General features: G+C 41.2%; 1 protein-coding gene across 2 annotated transcripts; it reads left to right on the top strand.

Moving 5' to 3' along the window:
* Positions 1-4,756: 4,756 nt before the first annotated feature.
* On the top strand, positions 4,757-11,682 carry LOC127300073 (uncharacterized). 2 transcript variants are annotated; one of them, XM_051330151.2, is made up of 10 exons: positions 4,757-5,282; positions 6,407-6,592; positions 7,468-7,560; positions 7,734-7,916; positions 8,037-8,139; positions 8,223-8,408; positions 9,142-9,866; positions 10,191-10,621; positions 10,712-10,762; positions 11,035-11,682. In XM_051330151.2, exons 1-9 carry the CDS (start codon positions 5,061-5,063, stop codon positions 10,722-10,724), a joined length of 2,142 nt encoding a protein of 713 aa, XP_051186111.1. In that variant the 5' UTR covers positions 4,757-5,060; the 3' UTR covers positions 10,725-10,762; positions 11,035-11,682. The 2 variants fall into 2 exon arrangements, with proteins under 2 accessions (XP_051186111.1, XP_051186110.1); XM_051330150.1 differs by lacking the exon at positions 10,712-10,762.
* The last annotated feature ends 7,045 nt before the right edge of the window (positions 11,683-18,727 follow it).

Here is an 18,727-nt window from a genome sequence, read left to right as displayed (position 1 = left end):
TAACATGCATCAAGCCGTAGAAAAGGGTCAACAATGTTCGGGTCACATCTCCATTCCTCTTTTTCACGGCGTCGTCAAAGCCTTCCAATTTCAGCCAGAACAACTCGAATCTGAACCTCCTTTTGGGCCTATATCTAGCATTCATGGATAGATGTAGGGGAGCGTGATCAGAGATATTCGTTGAGATATCTTGCAAGAGGGAGTTGGGGAATTGCAGTTCCTAGTCGATGTACACAAGAGCGCGTTCAATTGTTGTCAGGGTGGGATTTCGACGCTCGTTGCTCCAAGTGTATTGGCGTCCGTGCATGTACACCTCCCACAGCTCAAGGTTGTCCACACACTTTGACAACAGTTAATGTTGTGGTTATTCTTCTTCGAGGCTCACGGGATCATGTTAAAATCACCTATGAACAGCTAGGCTCCAGGGCAAAGCGACCTACGCTCAACCAGTTCCATGAGAAATTGCGCCTTCTCCTCCGTAATTTGAGGCCTATACACCACCGTGAGCCACCAGGTGTGGTTGTCTACATACCGTACTTCTCCCATGACGGCGAAGGAGACAGTTGAAATCTCCATAACACTGGAGTCCCAAGCGAGCAGGATGCCGCCATGAGTCTCCTCCACCGGCAAGTACACACCCATCAAACGATGGGCCAAGGCATTGATTAAAGATAAACCCATCAATTCAGCCATTTTGGTTCCCTGGAAAAAGACCAGGTTGACACGCAATGAATAAATCAACTCTCTAACGGAATCCCTCTTAGTCGGATCATTGAGGCCACGAGGGTTCCAGCTCAACACTTCGGGGTCTGGATTCATAAGAACAATTAGGATTACTCCAAGTTGGGCAACCTCCTCAGGCGTGGATGGCAACCTCCATGACTTGCTGCTGCTGAACCAAATCAGTGCGCGTCGGAAGCGTCTTTCCAAAAATCGACGCAAGGACACGCAACTGCTGCTCATGGACAGGGAATCGAAGAACTTTCTGAATTGTTCAAGAGAGTTCTCATCCACCAACAGGCTTGCGGGCGTAATCCCCAACGCCTTAAGGAGCACCGTTTCTGCAGCAGATGCCTTGCACGGGTGTTTGCCGACAGTGGCATTCGCCGGCGTGCTGAATCGAGAACTGCGGCGCGGTGTGAACGGTTTAGCCTCAGGCCAGAGGGAGGAAACCGACTCGACCTCACGAAGGAGTGACGGGCTGGCGGTGCTAATGCCTTCAACAACTTTCCATAGAAGTCCTTCATTTTTCCAAGCGCATTTGCTTCCGCGGTCGACATGGCCTGCTCAGCATTGCGATCCTTCAACATGAATTGCATCTGGCTGTTAGGCTCGCACTCCAGGAAAGGTGAGAGGTAACCGCCCCATCATTGCCAGAGTCAACATGCTCTTGGACACGAAGGTTGGCACCAAAGCCCATGTCTGCAGCAGGAGGTTCACCCGGGATGTTTCTTTGTGGCCTATTATCATAGGACACCGATACCTGAATGAAGGCCTCCTCAAGGCTACGTGTAGAACACTCCGGGACTCCGGGTCCGCTAGCAGTGGCAAAAGTGTAGGTAGAATAATCCCACACACTAGATGTAGCAACATTGTAGATAATTCTGGCAAGGAACAAATAAGCCCCTAAATCTACTAAAGTAAATTGAGATTCCTTCGAATGGAAACAAAACCACACATGTGATTGAAATGCGCTCCCCACATTTGTGCCTGAAGAAGTTAGCCATATACACTTTAAAGCAAATGAAACAATGTTTCGAATTTACATTCAAGTTTATTTAGGTATATGCCAAAAGTAGTAGTGTGCATTTGTTGTTCAAGATGTACTCTATATGATTAGAATTTTAACTCTTTCTTAGATATTTATTTTCCTTCTCAAGCTTCTTTTGCTTGAAATTGCTTATGTCTTTTTTAGGGTGTGAAATTTTCACTATACCACTTCTAACCATTTGTTTTCCCCTTATATCATTCTCGACTTTTCATCTCCATCCCATGTTTATGTTTTTTCGGTTCTCCTAGTTGACTTCCATGTGAATAAAAGTGCCTATGTGATAATTATCTTCGAAACAAAAATATATATGTCATGAGAAATCACGTGTCACTTCATATATCACACATATTACAACCCTCAAATTATATTATTACGTGCAACCTAAACTTTTTTTTTTATCTAGTGTGAAGTCTGAACCCTTTCAACTTTATTTGTTTTACATATTTGCATAATATTTTTGTTTTAAATTTTTAATATGGTAAGTACCTTTGATTTGTTGACATGTCATTTTGGCGTGAAGTCCAATATGATTACTGTTTAGGAGAATATTAGGTTGTTTTATTTCTAGAACCACTATGTGACTGCCAAGCAACTTGGTTAGGCATCTAGATTGACCTGGTTTTATGTCGTGTCTAGTGCAACTTTATTAGTGCAATTGTTTATGATCTTCTTTAGGTAGATTGAACTAGTCCGAGATATTTTAGTACTTATAAATTTGCAAATCATGGGTTTATACTAAGATTAAGCAATTGTTAGTTTGAAGTTACATTGGTACATCATCCAACCATGCCCTTCAGTGTTACGAGGAAGTCATTTTTTGTGAGATTCGCAAAGTCTTGACCTACCCATTTGTTCTTTTGAACCTAACCTACCTGGTACTCCCTCCTTTCCAAATGATTGAAATTTTAGGTTTGTCCTAAGTCAAACATATTTTAATTTGACCAAGTTCGTAAAAATATGACAACCTCAAGAACACCAAATTAGTTTTATTATTTTTATCATACAATAATATTCCTACCATATATATTTGGAGTTCTTGACAAACGTTTTCCTATAATTTTGTCACCCCTAGAGAAGTTTGACTTAGGACAAACCTATGGTATCAATTATTTTGAAATAGAGGGAATATGTTTTCATATCTAAGTTTTGGTTATACAATGTTCAACCAATGATTGCTATGACACGTTGCGGGTTAAAACAGGTGGGTATAATCCCGTGACCATCAAGAAAAAAAAATCTCAATTTCGTTATAATTGCATTAAAGAATAGATATTTGCCATCGAGATATACCATACAATGAGGTGACATACGAACCAAACCTCAATTTAGATCCACAATTGTATGTAGTCTCACCCTATGCTCTATGCGACATTATTATTCCTTAATATGAGTTAGTAACACACATTATGGATGATAGTGCCACAATGGGGGGGGGGGGGTAATGATGTATAACTACTCATGTCATGTGCTCGTCCTGTAAGTTATTAGTATTATGTTGCATGTACCAATCATTGTTTCATTATTGCCGACGAAACATGTGATACCAACATTGAATATCGTGGTTGCGGTTTCAATTTATTATTGTTTACCTTCCATAGTTTTGTACTATAAAAATATTCACATGTGAATTTTGTACCAAAAACCAAATTGTATGCGACGTTAATCTAGTACGTAGCATGTCCCACTTTATTCCGGTTATAACTACCCTAATATCTTTCTGGTGGAGATGCTTAGGATATGGCCCTAGAGACTACATCCGTCAAATACATATAGACGAACTTCTGCAATGCAAACCATTTGTAGCGCATGACCCCCCCCAGGCCCAATTCTATAGTTGATGAGCATGACCTCCATTTGCCTCATGTATTTACTTCCACGCACCAAAATACATGGGAAAAACATAAATCTCCAACACAAATTAGACATTATGGCAAGGGTAGAGGGGGATGCAAAAGGCATTTTCCATTCCGATTATGTATATATCTAATTAATTTCATCATGTCATGTAGTTGGACTATCCCAAGTAGTGTGGAGCTTATGAGAAAGCATTGTTTCTAATTCCTCGATATTGCAATCAAATATTTACAATAAGCCAACTAAACACACACATAATCCTATAGTCACGGAAAATGAAATTTTTCTCCATCACTTACTATGAAATACTTTTAGAATTGGACGGAACGATCGTATCTAGTTAGGTATACTTTGATTTTCAATTACATGTGCTAGAACTTGCATTGGAAGAAAGATATGGATGAAAAAGTGTGAGGATAAAGAAACATTGACCATAGGAAAAAATGACTCCTAATATGCGGAGAACCAACATCGCATGTGCAATCATCGATCCATCCATCTTGCCATATAAAAAGATCCAGCAACTAAAACATGGCGACAATGTGTATAACGTCCTTTTGATCAAGTTCATATTGTAATGATGTTACTTAGAACTTTCATTGTATATAATAATTTTCATGGGACAATAAATTAATAAATATATTTAAAGCATAGATAGTCATTTTGGTTTTTTAAACCTATGTGTCATGTTCTTCATAGGTAGGACTATGCCATGTTCTTTCATTGATTCTCCTTCAACCTATTTTTCGGCCTCCACCACTACTTTATTCTTCGATGCCACCTTCATCACTTACATTACTACATGCATATATTTTCTCTCGATATTTGGTGCCTCACAACCGACCTATCGCCATCCAAAGTGAACAAGAAAGGAGAACCACCACTGAATTTTATAGTGTGTACAACGCAAAGATGGAAGGCAAAAATTCTCCCTATCAAAAAATCAAGATAGGTCATGATCTTTTTAACTTTCTCAAAGCAATTTTTTTCTCAAGACCCCCAAACTTCATTAGATTAATTAACACAGAATTAGACCAATATTCTTAGCATTTTTCAAAAAGAAGAGAAAAACGTGGTGGTTTCAAAAAGGGCCAAAAGCAGGAGCGGGGAGGGAAGAGAGTGAGGAAAAAAACCCTGAAAATATTTTCCTTGGCATATAAAAATGATATAGAAATCCCTAATTTTTTTTCCCTCTACCCCGGCTGTCCCTATCCCCTCCCCTCGCCGGCGGCGCAGCAGATCGCGACTGCACCACAGTGGATGATCACCTCCGGCGAACCCTAGCACCGCCGTTACGTTCCTCGTCAAGGTTTGTCCTCCTTTGCCGTCTCCGGCGATTCTCCGGTGTCGCCCCAAGCCTCCTCCTTTTTTTTCTCCTCGGGCGGTCGCTTCACGCCTCCGGCGAAGTCGTGGGCGCGGGGTGCTTCCGGCGCCCATGGTGAACATCGACGAGTGCTCACTGGCGCTCGCGCCTGAGCTCGAGCATGCGCCGGCGAACCCGGACCCTTCCTCCATCTCGCCGGACGCATGGGAGCCCTTCGAGGCCGCCGCGCTTGGTGTCATGGGCCGGATCCAGCCGACCGTCCTCTCCGAGGCGCGCCGTGCCGCCGTCGTGGACTACATCCAGCGCCTCGTCAGGTGCTCCGTCGGCTGCGAGGTACCAGTTACTCCATTCCGGCATGCTCCAATTCCTTGCTTCATATGCTTTCCTTACTGTTCCGTTGGTACAAGAACTCTACAATTCCTTTGCTTTGTGCATCAAGGACATGTGCAGGGCGTGCAGGTGTGTGGCGTCTATCTATTGGAGCGCGACAATCCTGAGATCATGCCTGTGTACCAACAGCCTGGGGCTCTTTAGGAGGGGATTCCTCGCTGTTGTTATGATTTCTCTTTTTAGGTCATCGAATTGTTGCCACAGTAACCCGCTACGCCTAGGGTTTCTGCTCACTTCATGGCTTCCATGCTTGCCGTTTTGTTTAGCTGTATTGTAGTGGCTCCAGTGTGAACCTAGCGATGGCGCGAAACAGATATACAAGTTGCTATATCTGGAATCATGCTATTTTGTATCTGTCAAGTTTTTATTGGCTTTCACTATTTAATTTTACTGTCACTTGTCTGGCGTGCACTTAAGTTGCCTCATCATATGGCTCGATTATCTGTTTATGTGAGTGTGGATTGATGGGTGGCATATGTCAGTCTTGGTTTAGAGGATTGTGCATAACTTAATGGTCATTATCTCTTTCATGTTAGTATGGTCCATTGGGTAAACACTCTTCTCATACTATATTTGTCTGTGGCAGTAAACAATATTTCTTCATATAATTTGTTTCACGAGGAAGGAATAATTGCATGTTCGTTGCACTATCAGTTATTTAGGTTATCTTGGATCATTGTTCCCAAAATATCTGGCTGACGTATGTTACAACTTGATATAAATAGTCTACTTGGCACATAGGCATAAGTTGATTTTTTGCATGAAAATAAGCAATTGTAAAGATGCTTTACTTACAGCTCAATATGCTTTATGCTCGAGTATTTTACATGTTAAATATGCAAATAATAGTCACCATTCTGGACATGGCATTAGAGAGCAAACATGTAAATCACATATATTTTATGTAATTGTATACAGAAGTTGGAAATGAATTATTGCTTGTGCTTTTGTTCCCCTACTGAGATTGAGACTGATCTTTTTTATAATTATTATCTTGAAAAATGTGACTGTATGATATACAAGTACGTAATTAACCATCTTCTGTTTTTTTTTCTTCTGTAAATTAGGTCTTTCCATTTGGGTCTGTTCCATTGAAAACATATCTTCCTGATGGAGATATTGACTTGGCTGCATTCGGTTCTGCATGTTCTGATGAAAGCCTAGCAAATGAGGTACGTGCTGTTCTAGAATCAGAAGAGCGCAGGAAAGATGCAGAATTTGAAGTCAAAGATGTCCAGTATATAAATGCTGAGGTTAGCCTTCAGATTGCTCTTTGTTTTGTAGTTTTTTTTTACTAATCGTCTATTCACATGCTTAGCTGCTGCTATCTACTATTTGTGAATGCTCCTTTTTGTCTATATTATATACTACTTGGCAATGACATTCCTGTGATTTAACAAACTGGTGATATCATTCTTGTCCTACCATAAATGGGGGAAGGACAACGGAATTATCTGAGACATGTGAAATATCTCTAATACCACTGATATTGCCATTGACAAAAAAAACTAGTTTACAGTGATCGTGTTGTGTGGTTTAATGTTTGAGAGTGGATTGGATTGGAGTGTGCAACTGTGGGAGGTCAAGTTGTTCGCCTGTGGCATGGGTAGCCAGTATCTGGGTTGTCTAGCTGTGACGCCAAAGAGGGCCCATGGCCTGGTAGCTGGAACGCTAGGAGGGAACTGGGATGCGATACTAGATTAATCTTTGGCTCTTGGCCTGGCTATATATCCGACTTACAGACAACCCAATCTTATCTTGCCTATCAATTGCAACCTAAATTAATTAAGAGATAATGGGGAGTCAGATTAGCAGTCTTATCTCTGTAGCACTGAGAGGAGCTGGCCTACCAGGTGGGCCTCTGGCATGTGGGCGGCAGCTCTGGTAAGCGTTCCTCCACATGACAGATCGTGTATACTGTCCAGCTCTGTGCTCTATTGCCATTTTTTCTTAGTATCTTGCATGCACAATGGTGCAGTAGTATTGCATAGATGATTAATTGAAGTCATTTTTTAATCTTTTCGTGTTGAACTGCTATGAACAAGCTCTGGGTGCTGTTGAACATATTGCCATATATTGTTAGTTTTATCATCAGGACGATTTAACTGATGTGCCTTTCTGATGTCAGGTCAAGCTAGTCAAATGCTTTGTCCAAAATATTGTTGTCGACATCTCATTTCATCAGATTGGTGGGCTCCGTACACTTTGTTTTCTAGAGCAGGTAATGTTTCCAAGTTGCCACAAGTTTCTAGGTTGTATTCCTGAAAGTGCAGATCTATCATCTATCTGATATTTTATTGTTCCCTCTCCCCTCCTTATGAGGCAAGGCATGGGAAATAATTAATGATCAGTCTGCTCATTTCCAAGCATAATTATAACAATTATGTTTTGCAGGTTGATCAAAGGTTTGAAAAAAACCACCTTTTCAAGCGAAGTATAATGCTGATAAAAGCCTGGTGTTATTATGAAAGCCGCATCCTTGGTGCTCACCATGGTCTAATTTCTACCTATGCCTTGGAGACATTAGTGCTATATATCTTTCATCTCTTCCATGAGTCCTTGGATGGTCCATTAGCTGTAAGTTCCAACTTAAAAGTTTTTTGTGCCACATTTGTGATGATGGTGTCTATCACGTATCTAAGCTGCTTTAGGATGCTAACATTCACAATGGTGACATGACTATCTGCTCCTTTTCAGGTTCTCTATAGGTTTCTGGACTATTATAGCAAGTTTGACTGGGACAACAAGGGTATAAGCTTATATGGTCCTATTTCACTGTCTTCTCTACCTGATCTAGTTAGTAAGTGAATGGAGCCCAACCTTTGTGTGTGATTGATTTTTTTTTCTGCTATAATTGGTAATCACATAGCTTTTCTTGCACAGCCAACTCACCAGGCGCTCATGATGATTGTTTTCTTGAGCGGGAGGAGATTCTGAAACAATGTGCAGGCAATTTTACTGTCCCTCCCAGCCACTATGAGAAAAATACACGACCGTTTTCTCGAAAGTTTCTTAACATAGTGGATCCATTGAAGCAGAGTAACAATCTTGGACGCAGTGTCAGCAAAGGTTTGTTTCTGGCTCTAGATCATTTATTTTGATGGTAGAAAGGATGATTATGCCTGATGTTATGTTGCAGCTTTTTAGTGACCCACTCATCATCCGATTAGTAAGCGGTTCAAGACATCGAAAAATTGAGTGGTTGCATCACATGGAGTTCAGCTCTCTTTTGTGGCTTTTGTTATGCGTGCTAGCAGAAGTGTCATTTCTGTAACAGTACAACCCAATTACCCATGATGTCTGATTTGGCATGAGCTCTTTTATATCGCGATTCATTATTCTGCTATTTCACCAATCATAGTACCATCGTTTCAGTTCACATAATGAGTGGTCGAATTGGGATCCCACATCCAGAGTTCCATGGTTCATACACTGTCCCATTTTTTAGTCCTTTGTCAACTCTTTCCAAAATAATACTTTTTTTCCCGATTCACTCCAGTAACTAGTTTACTGCAACTGTTGCTTTTTTGACCGTCTTGCTTTTGTTACTTCCTCACCGCTGCATGAGTTTTGTGTACAAGGAAACTCGCAGTCATTTAATCAAGCAGCTCCACTAAGCTCACTTGCATACCACACTAATGTGATGTTGAACCGCTGTCACTTGTTGGTCTTAATTTGATCCACATGCATAATTGATTCTGGTATTATTGCACAGTGGCTTATGTGTTTAAGCTGTTTCGAGTATGCGTACTTTCTTGGCTTGAATTTATTTCCCAGGCCTAACTCCACTGCTGAATCACAGGTAACTTTTACCGGATACGCAGTGCTTTTGATCTTGGAGCCCGAAAGCTTGGGAAGATTCTTCAAGCACCTGTCAATTCTGTTGTGGATGAAGTGAATCAGTTCTTCAGGAGCACATTGAAGAGAAACCATAGCAGGGTACGGCCAGATGTTCAGGATACTGCAGGGAACTTAAACATTGAAAGAGACAACAATGCTTGTTCAACTTTATACAGTAGTTCCTTCGGTGATCTATCTGACCAATTCAATAGCATCAGCATTTCAGATTCCAGTAATCATGAGTCTGTGAAGCAAGAGGAACATAAGGCTGAGTACCAGGAGAAATCAGCTTCAGGTCTTGTGACTAATCCTTCAATTAGTATTATGAATGGGATGTCAACAAAGGGGTGCAAAGAGGTGGATGGTGATGGAGGTACAACCATTGAGGATATATCAGATCTCACAGGGGATTACAGAACAAATTTCAATAATCTTCTTTATTCACAGAGTTGCCACCAAGATTATCCAGTTCATCAAGTTTACTATCCAATTCTTCCTGGACCACCTGTACATTATCAGAACAAACAGTCACTGAATGGTCATAACAGAAAAAACCCTTATGGATATGCCAGTAGAAACGGAATGATCCCTGGTCCTTATCCACATGGCTATTATGTTGTAAAGCCATTTTATCAAACTGATGTTCCTATGCAAGCTCATGAAGCAGTCCCCTACTTTCCCAACCCGGTATGTTTCCCTTATGAACATTTATGCTTATACAACTTGAAGCCATATTTTTAATATAATTTTTCTTGTGTTGCCCTATATGCCTTTTTGTTACATATTCCGTGCATATAAGTACTTGCAAGAATGCTTTACGAATGTTCTTGTACTTGAATTATTGTCATGTTGGAGTTGCCATAGATTGTATACATAATATTATAGAACATATTCTGTTAGTTTTATGTTCCTATTGCAGAGTTGAGATACTCTCTGAAAGCTAGGCACTGTATTCGTGCTGCTCTGTCTTGCGGTTTTATCTTAGTTTGTCTCCCTTGATGGATATTGTAGAATTTGTGCATGGAGGCACCACCCACTGGGCGAGGGGAGAGAAGAAAGAATTATTTCCCTCGGAATAACCATCAAAAGTATCACCGCTATGGCAGAGGGCACATGCCTGCAGATATGAATCATTCTGAAGAACTGAGGCAACAGCCACCAGTTTATGTTCCTGTCGCAGATGATCATGGTATTCCTTCCCCGTTGAAGATATCCACTCCATCATCCCATGCTCCACGGGATAATATTCATGGCAGTGGTTTTGTTCAACAGCCAGATAGTAAACTTGAGTTTGGGACTTTGGGGGCATTGCCAGTTAGAAGTGCCTCCCAAGATCAAGCTAACAGGACAAATTCTGCTGCTGACAGTAAACCTTCTGCACCCATGAGCTCTAGATCTCCTGCACATAATCCTGGAGCGGGTTATAGATCTATTAGAACGAGGTAACTATGATGCATTCTTGTAAAGCAATAACATCAACTGTTTTCATAGAGGGATGTGTAGCTAATCCCTACTTCTCTACTATTTTACAGCAATGACTATTGAGGCACACCACAATTAGTAGTTTGTTAACAGAAATTAAGGTCAGTTTTAGGTTGGAGCTTCTGCAAAAAATATTGATATGGCCACATGAAATTCACACTTGAACACCAAGTTATAATAAGGAAACTATCCAGGTTCTCCCCTAAAAAAACTATCCATGTTTCAAATGTAACCTTAAAAGCACACTTGTTCAGCTTGAAAATGCAGTTTTTTTTTTCTGGTTTTAACACATTCACTGCACAAGTTCTCCACTCACTTCTCATGTGCAGTTCCAGCATTTACAGTTCTTAACCCCACACTACATCATTTGCAGGGATACTAAACCATATCATCTCAAGGACAATGGTGATTTCCCACCACTATCCAGTTGACTCCATATATGGTTTATTACATAGCAGAGACAAGGCAGGCCCAGGGAAGGATACTCTTTTTTTTTCTTTGCGATTCAACCAAAAGATAGTGATACGTGGCGCACACTCGGTGCAACCACAGCAGAGGGTTACTCTTCAAATCAACCATCGTCATGTACATCCTAACTTGTTCTCCAGTCATCAGATTCACCTTGCTGCAGTAAATGCAGCTTGTGCTGCCCCTCCCCCCCATTGCCCCTCTGAAGAGAAGGAATTTTTGTTCCATGTAGAATTGTAGATACTTCGTTGCAGGAAGTATTTCCTTTCGTTTCTTGTAAGATTTGGTGGTCCCCTTTGTAGGGAAACAGGTGTCGCAAAAATGGATAGGAAAAGGAGAGAAAAAGAGATAGTTTAGCTATGCGGTTCTGACCTCATGAGCTTTCAAGAATTGCTCGGGAGCTCTTGTAGTGTTAAATCAGTTTGGGTCTTGAGTTGAAACTGGAAGACCCTTTGTCCGAAGTAACATTAGCTGCTTGATAAAAAAAAGATACGTGTGTGTATGAGCTGTTAGAATTAACAGTTTGCCTCATATGAAAGAAATTTTGCTTCTATTTTGCCTCATGTTCTATCTTGCCTATCATTTTTAATTACTTGGGTTATGCTATACTGTTGTTTAGCTCTGTTTCAGGTTAGAAGAGGGGTCATGGTCTTGAATAGCATAAGGCATGATTTGATTTTAATTTGTGTAGGAACGAGATTACATAAAAAATAGTCAACATCCATCATATTTTTCAACTTGGGGCTCTATACCAGTAAAATAATAATAAAGCACGGAAGTCAAAATAGAACTAGATAAATCTGATTTCTATATTCAGCGTAAGTTTTAATAGAATATGGTTGAACGCCAATAATGTTTTATTCAATATATAATTCCTTATGAGATGTATCAAATGAGCATTATTTGTGCAGGGTGATTTGTTCATAGCTTGCTTGAATGTAGTTTGGCTGTTCTAAACATTCAATTATGCTGTTTTTTTATTCGTTCCTTTGGTTGGTGATGAAGTACGGAATGCTTGCATGCACGGAGTACATGAGATTTGGTACTCCCTCCATCCTAGTTTGTAAGTCACATTTTTTGAATATCTTGGTCTAAGGTACTAGCTGATTGGGTTTTATTTTCTCTCTCTCATTGGTGCATGCATCCCCTTTCTCTTCCTCATTGGTGCATGCATTCTCTTTCTTTCCCTCATTGGTGCATGCAACCCTTTTCTTTCCCACATTAAATAAAATTATGGTTAGGAGGTGGGGATTATGGGACAAATAGTTTTTGAGGATATGACTTAAAAACTAGGACGGAGGGAGTAGCTCAATTATTGTGGTCAATCCTTGCCTTTTTTTTTAGAAACATCACTCACTCTTGCCCACATAGGCACGTATATCTTGATTGATTGGTGCACGCAAGATGTCCCAATCTAGCTATATTTTTTCGGTAAAAGAATACACTTCTGTCTTTGTATCACCTTTTTGATAAGTTGAATATGAAACCCAGCTCCAGTTCAAAAAGGGTGGCATGATCAGTGCTGATAGAGTTTCCCTCTGGAGTCTCTTTGTTGTGCACTCAACTGCCCCAAAATGCATAAGGAAAACAAACCATATTGAATCGCAACAAATGTTTGTATTACATATAGGAGCTGATAGGTTTCACTTCAAGATTTCCTTTATTAACTAGCCACAAGTTTTACGGTTAATAAATTGTTTTTATGAGAAAATTAGTTTTTCTGAGGCCATGAGCCCTTAATTTGCGTTTGTACATATACAAATCATATATTACCCACTTGAGTAGGTCCTGTTATGGGAGAGGTGGGGAAGTGTCTTAGTTTTGAGCCACAGGTGGTGGCGGTGACACGGGATCAAAATAATTGATTTGTTTCTTTTTTTTGAAAAGGGGAAGCCTGACCTCTGCATCCGAACCAATACTCCAGGTGGTTCTTTTGGTCAAATATTTCAAGGCTTTTATTTTTTCTTTGGCTAGATCTTTATTTAGAGAAGTGAGAGATTTAACAACACTGTACACTTCTGTAGCTTATAATCAGTTTTTGGCAAATGGATTTTGTTCTAGTAAACCATGAGCCTGTTGCATCTCTGTTTGTAGCGTTAGGCACACATACTTATGGCCAGATCTAACTTATGTGATAGTGATGATTTTCTTGTTTTCTAAATCTTGGTGCGTGCAAATGATTACTTGCTAATCTTTTCTATATACATGAATATTAATGTGCACTTCATTCTCCATATCGAGTGTAAGTTTTGATAGAATGGGGTTCAACGACACAGTTGGTCAAAGAGAATGAATCATCTTTTAGTCAATCAACACTGTACACTTCTGTAGCTTATAATCAGTTTTTGGCAAATGGATTTTGTTCTAGTAAACCATGAGCCTGTTGCATCTCTGTTTGTAGCGTTAGGCACACATACTTATGGCCAGATCTAACTTATGTGATAGTGATGATTTTCTTGTTTTCTAAATCTTGGTGCGTGCAAATGATTACTTGGATTACTTGATAATCTTGTCTATATACATGAATATTAATGTGCACTTCATTCTCCATATCGAGTGTAAGTTTTGATAGAATGGGGTTCAACGACACAGTTGGTCAAAGAGAATGAATCATCTTTTAGTCAATAATGTTGTTTTTCAATATATACTACTATTTCCTAGTGAGATGTATGAAATGAGAATTATTTGTGCCTGGTGATGTGCTCATAGCTTGAATATGCGCGCAGTTTGGCTGTTTATTTGTTCATTTGGTTGGTGAAGTACGAACATGTTTGGTAGCTCAATTATTGTGGTCAATCCTTACAGTTTATTTTCTTTACAAACATGTTTCAGTCGTGCACGCAGGCAATTTTGTCTGGATTGATAGAGATGCAAGCAAGATGTCCTAGTATGGAGTAGTAAATATAAGAAGCTTTTGTCTTTGTATAACCTTTTTGATAGGACGAATTGCCATACCCAGCTCCAGTTAGCGGGGCACGGCGGCGTGCACTGGCGGCGAAGCTGCGGGTGCTGGGCAGCAGCATGGTGGGCCTTGAGGTGCTGCTGCTAGGGCTCGGGTTGGTGGCGGCTGTGGCTCCAAGATCCGGTTCATCCCAGATCGTTGGGGTGGATTCCGGTGTACACTGGCATGGTTTCGCAGTGGCGGCCATGGTGGTGACGCGCTTCCCACTCAGGGGGCCATCGTGGCTGGGTATCGCGCCCTTCTGTCCTGCCATTAGTGGCAGAGGACGCTCAGTGTGATCTATGGTTCTGCAGATGGTGGCCATGGGTGCGGTCTTCCCTACGATGCGAGGTGAGCCGTGGTAGTTGTGGTGGTGCCTTTTTCTTGCCGGTTGCTCGACTCTGGTGTCGGGTCCTTGTCGGAGCTCTTTGGAGTGTCGAAGGTGCTCCATGCGTGAGTACTCAATGGGTGCATCTCTGCTTTGCGATGCCCTTCGACTCCAGCTGGTGGCACACATGCGTCCACGCGACCTTTCAGCCACACCCTCGAAACAGACGGTGTCGATGCGTAATGTGGTGTTGGATGTGCGCTTCCCTTTGATTACGTTGATGTAGAAGTGTCGTTGCTGGGTCTCGATGGACCAAAGACGTTGGATTGCTCTAGCGAGGCCTCGAGCTGGGATGTCCGTCCTGCGTGTCTTGGGGAGCTCTTCCTTGTGATCGCTGTGCTTGGGTCGCGATGTGTTCTTCTCAACGGCCACCCCCCCCCCCCCCCCCCGCCCCAAGGTTTGGGGGTGGCCACTTTTTCTTCTCGGTCTTGTGTGTTGTCGGCGTGTTTTTTTATCCTTTTGTTCTTCACCCTCGTAACCCCTGTGTATTCAGGTTTTCAGGTTCATTTAAATTCATCTTGTAGAGGCTGAAAAAAAGCTTTATGGATAACTTGGCTGAATATATATGTTCAAGGCTAGCTTATGCCACTGTAGTCACAGTAAAAGGAAAAAAGAAAACCCAACTCTAGTTTAAGAAGGCTAGTTGCATCAGGATCGGTGCTGAGCCTATTTTCGTGTTTAATTTCCATTCTGGCTTTTTGATCTTCACCAAGATGTGCCAAAATGCATTAGAAAAAAAAAATTCAAACCGCAACTCTGCATTTTGTGTCCTGCTGATTAAGTAGCCGTCAGTTTTACAGTTAGTACAGTTTTTTTTGCCCGAGAAACCTAGTGTTTCCCAAATCGTGGACAGACAATCTTACATTATCTTCTTAGAGGAGAATAATTGAGCTCAATTTGGTTTCTTTTAACCAGACAACACGTGGTCTGAAGATGATTATCGTTGAGTATTCATTAAAGTAGGTCGCTATCGCAGGAGAAATGGAGAACGTGTCTTCATGTTCAGGTCTGAGCCAGCAGTGGCGGCGGTGACACTAACCCCAACAAGGGATGCTGGACATGAAAATGATTCTAGGAATCTTGAAATCCAGAATAATACAAGAGGCAAGGACAAATTAATTTTTTTGGTCTAAAAAGTATTTCATCTTTCTCGTTTTTTTTTGACGCAAATACAGTGGGGAAGTTCCCCACTACGTCATTTTTCATTTTTCATAAAACACATATGTACATCAGATGCTTATACAAGGGTTCATAAATTATCTAGCCAGTCGTGCAAGCCTTCCTTGAGACTAGGCTTAATTCTATGTCTAATAGTTACAATACTAACTTTAAAATGATCAAAACATGCTGAAAGATCTCTACGGTGATGTTCAAAGATGATATTATTTCTTTGTATCCAAATACTCCAGCAGACTGCAATGAAAGCCTCCTTGAAATAAACATTATTTGGTCTCCTTTCCCCATCTATCATCATGTTGATATGAACCATATCTTCATTCCACTCCATACCAATCTTCCACCATAGGTTTCTGCTAAAATCGCAATGAAAGAAAAGGTGTGCCATCGTTTCAACTGCTTGATCATCACATAACACACATTTATTGCATTGCACATAGAATGATTTCCTCTCCATCATATCTTTAGTGTTTAATCTGTCATGGGCCAATAACCAGAAAAAGAATTTTTGTTTCGGCAGACAGGCATCTTTCTCGTTACTAGCTACAATCTTCTGTCTCGCATCTTCTGTATGAAAAAACACGCACATGTGAACTTCATTAGCTCTCAAAATTGCACGAACTTGGAAACGACATTGATGCAATACCAAAGAATAGATTTCTAAACCAAATGACCTATTTTGTGCTACTTAGTTTCAGGGCCAGCTCTGGGCCAAGGCGGTCCACCGGCTAACCCAGCCAGGGGCCTATAAATATGCATCACATATAGTAAGAGAAATACATTTATACTTAAACGCATGGCCTGGATGATTCGGTCACCGTCCGTTTTACTTTTAGGTTCGGATCAAATAAGAAGAGAGAAAGAAATCATTCCATCTACGAGCAGAAATCTCAAAAAATAAATCAATGCTCCAGAACACACCTACATCCATGCATGTAAGTACACAAAACTACTATGAGTGGCAACTACTAGAAAAATAGCTATCCGTGGCATACCCATTTTCACTACCTGGCACACCACGGATGCGTCACTGGTAATAGTTATCCGTGGTTCACCATGCGCCACATGCAGTGTACATATCCGGGGCGCATCATGTTGTGCGCCACATGTATATTTTCAGTTTTTTAATATGGGGTTTTCATGTACTTTCTGTTTGTTCGAAATCTAGATCCGTTATGTGATTTCTACTGCCGCTGCCATGGTTCGCGATGTGCTGCTTCTGATATGTGGGTTTTGGTGTTGTTTAAGGCTGCAAGATGAAGGCGAAGGTGGCCTCCCGTCGTGGCACCTCCACAGAGAGGAGGGAGGAGCGTGATGACCCACAAGTATAGGAGGTGTATCGTAGTACTTTCGATAAATAAGAGTGTCGAACCCAACGAGGAGCAGAAGGTGTTGACAAGCAGTTTCGATGAAGGATTCACTGTAAATGCTCACAGACAAGTATTCAGGGGGTTTTGATATAACAGATAAATAAAGTACAAGTAAATAAAATGCGAGAGTAATAGTTGCAGCGAGTGGCCCAATCCTTTTTAGCACAAAGGACAAGCCGGTTTGTTTACTTATAATGACCAAACGTTCTTGAGGACACACAGGAATTTAGTCCAGTGCTTTCGCTTCATATAGTTGATTAATCTTCATTATTTTGATAAGTGTTGTGTGGGTGAACCTATGCTAATGCATCGCCCTTCCTAGGACTAATACATACTTGTGATTATACCCCTTGCAAGCATCCGCAAATACAAGAAAGTAATTAAGATAAATCTAACCACAGCCTAAAACTCTGAGATCCTGCTATCCCTCCTGCATCGATATACCAACGGGGGTTCAGGTTGTTGTCACTCCGGCAATCCCACAATTAGCAAACGAATACAAGATGCATTTCCCTAGGCCCATAAAGGTGAAGTATCATGTAGTCGACGTTCACATGACACCACTAGAAGAATAACACCACAACTTAAATATCAAACCATTAAATATTACTCAACATAGTTCACTACTAACATTTAGACTTCACCCATGTCCTCAAGAACTAAACGAACTACTCACGAGACATCATATGGAACATGATCAGAGGTGATATGATGATGAATAACATTCTGAACATAAACCTTGGTTCAATAGTTTCACTCAATAGCATCAATAACAAGGAGTAATCAGTACCAGGAGAGTTTCCCCTATCAAACAATCAAGATTCAACCCTAGATGTTACAGCGGTGACGAGGTGCAGCGGTGGAGATGACGGTGACGGTGGTGGAGATGATGGTGATGATGATCCCAATGAAGTCCAGCTCGATGACGGTGACGATGGCGTCGATTTCCCCCTCCGGGAGGGAATTTCCCCGGCGGATTTCAGCCTGCCGGAGAGCTCTTTTCTCTCTGGTGTTTTCCGCCCCGCAGAGGCGGCTGTGTCTCCTCGCGATTATCCCCAGCACCTTAGGTTTTCGGGTAGATGAAGTACGCGAAAGAGAGGCGGCCGAAGGGGGCTGTGGGCCCCCTCCCCACAAGGCGGCGCGGCCAGGGCAGGGCCCGCGCTAGCCTATGGGGGGGGGGGCCATGGCGGCCCTCCTCGGCTCCTCCTTTTGGCTGGCTCATTCTTCTGGAAAAATAAGATCTTCGGTGTAATTTCCGTCAATTGTTGATCTCCAGAAATATTGCATCCTGACGGTGCTTTTTCCAGCAGAATCCTGACTCCGGTGAATGATTCTCCAATAATCATGAAACATGCAAAAAAGGTGAAATAACATAAGTATCCTCTCTAAATATTAAATATATCAATGAATAACAGTAAATTATGATATAAAATAGTGATGTAAAATGGACGTATCAACTCCCCCCAAGCTTAGAGTTCGCTTGTCCCCAAGTGAAACAGAACTCAGTAAACAAGACCACATGTTTATGGAGTGAAGAGTCGATAAATAAAATACGGACAAGAAGCATCACATTAATTTACACAAGACATTCTAGTGAACAACTTCCTCATATAATTCAACTTGAAACAAGTAGAAGGAAATCACAAATAAAGGTACATAGGTAATCATAGTTGGTAATGGCAAACTTCGTTCTTGGTCAAAGAACAATTAATAGATTGTACTT

This window comes from Lolium perenne, chromosome 5 (genome assembly GCF_019359855.2).
Source record: "Lolium perenne isolate Kyuss_39 chromosome 5, Kyuss_2.0, whole genome shotgun sequence".
NCBI lineage: Eukaryota > Viridiplantae > Streptophyta > Magnoliopsida > Poales > Poaceae > Lolium > Lolium perenne.
The sequence above is the reverse complement of the archived record's forward strand: the minus strand, read 5'-3'. Positions and strand labels throughout refer to the sequence as shown.

Excerpts from the sequence above, each read along its gene's own strand:
- LOC127300073 (XM_051330150.1), top strand. The coding sequence starts at position 5,061 with ATGGTGAACATCGACGAGTGCTCACTGGCGCTCGCGCCTGAGCTCGAG. Across the intron at positions 7,917-8,036 it reads CCTTGGATGGTCCATTAGCT|GTTCTCTATAGGTTTCTGGA; the intron begins GTAAGTTCCAAC and ends GCTCCTTTTCAG. Across the intron at positions 9,867-10,190 it reads TCCCCTACTTTCCCAACCCG|AATTTGTGCATGGAGGCACC; the intron begins GTATGTTTCCCT and ends TGGATATTGTAG.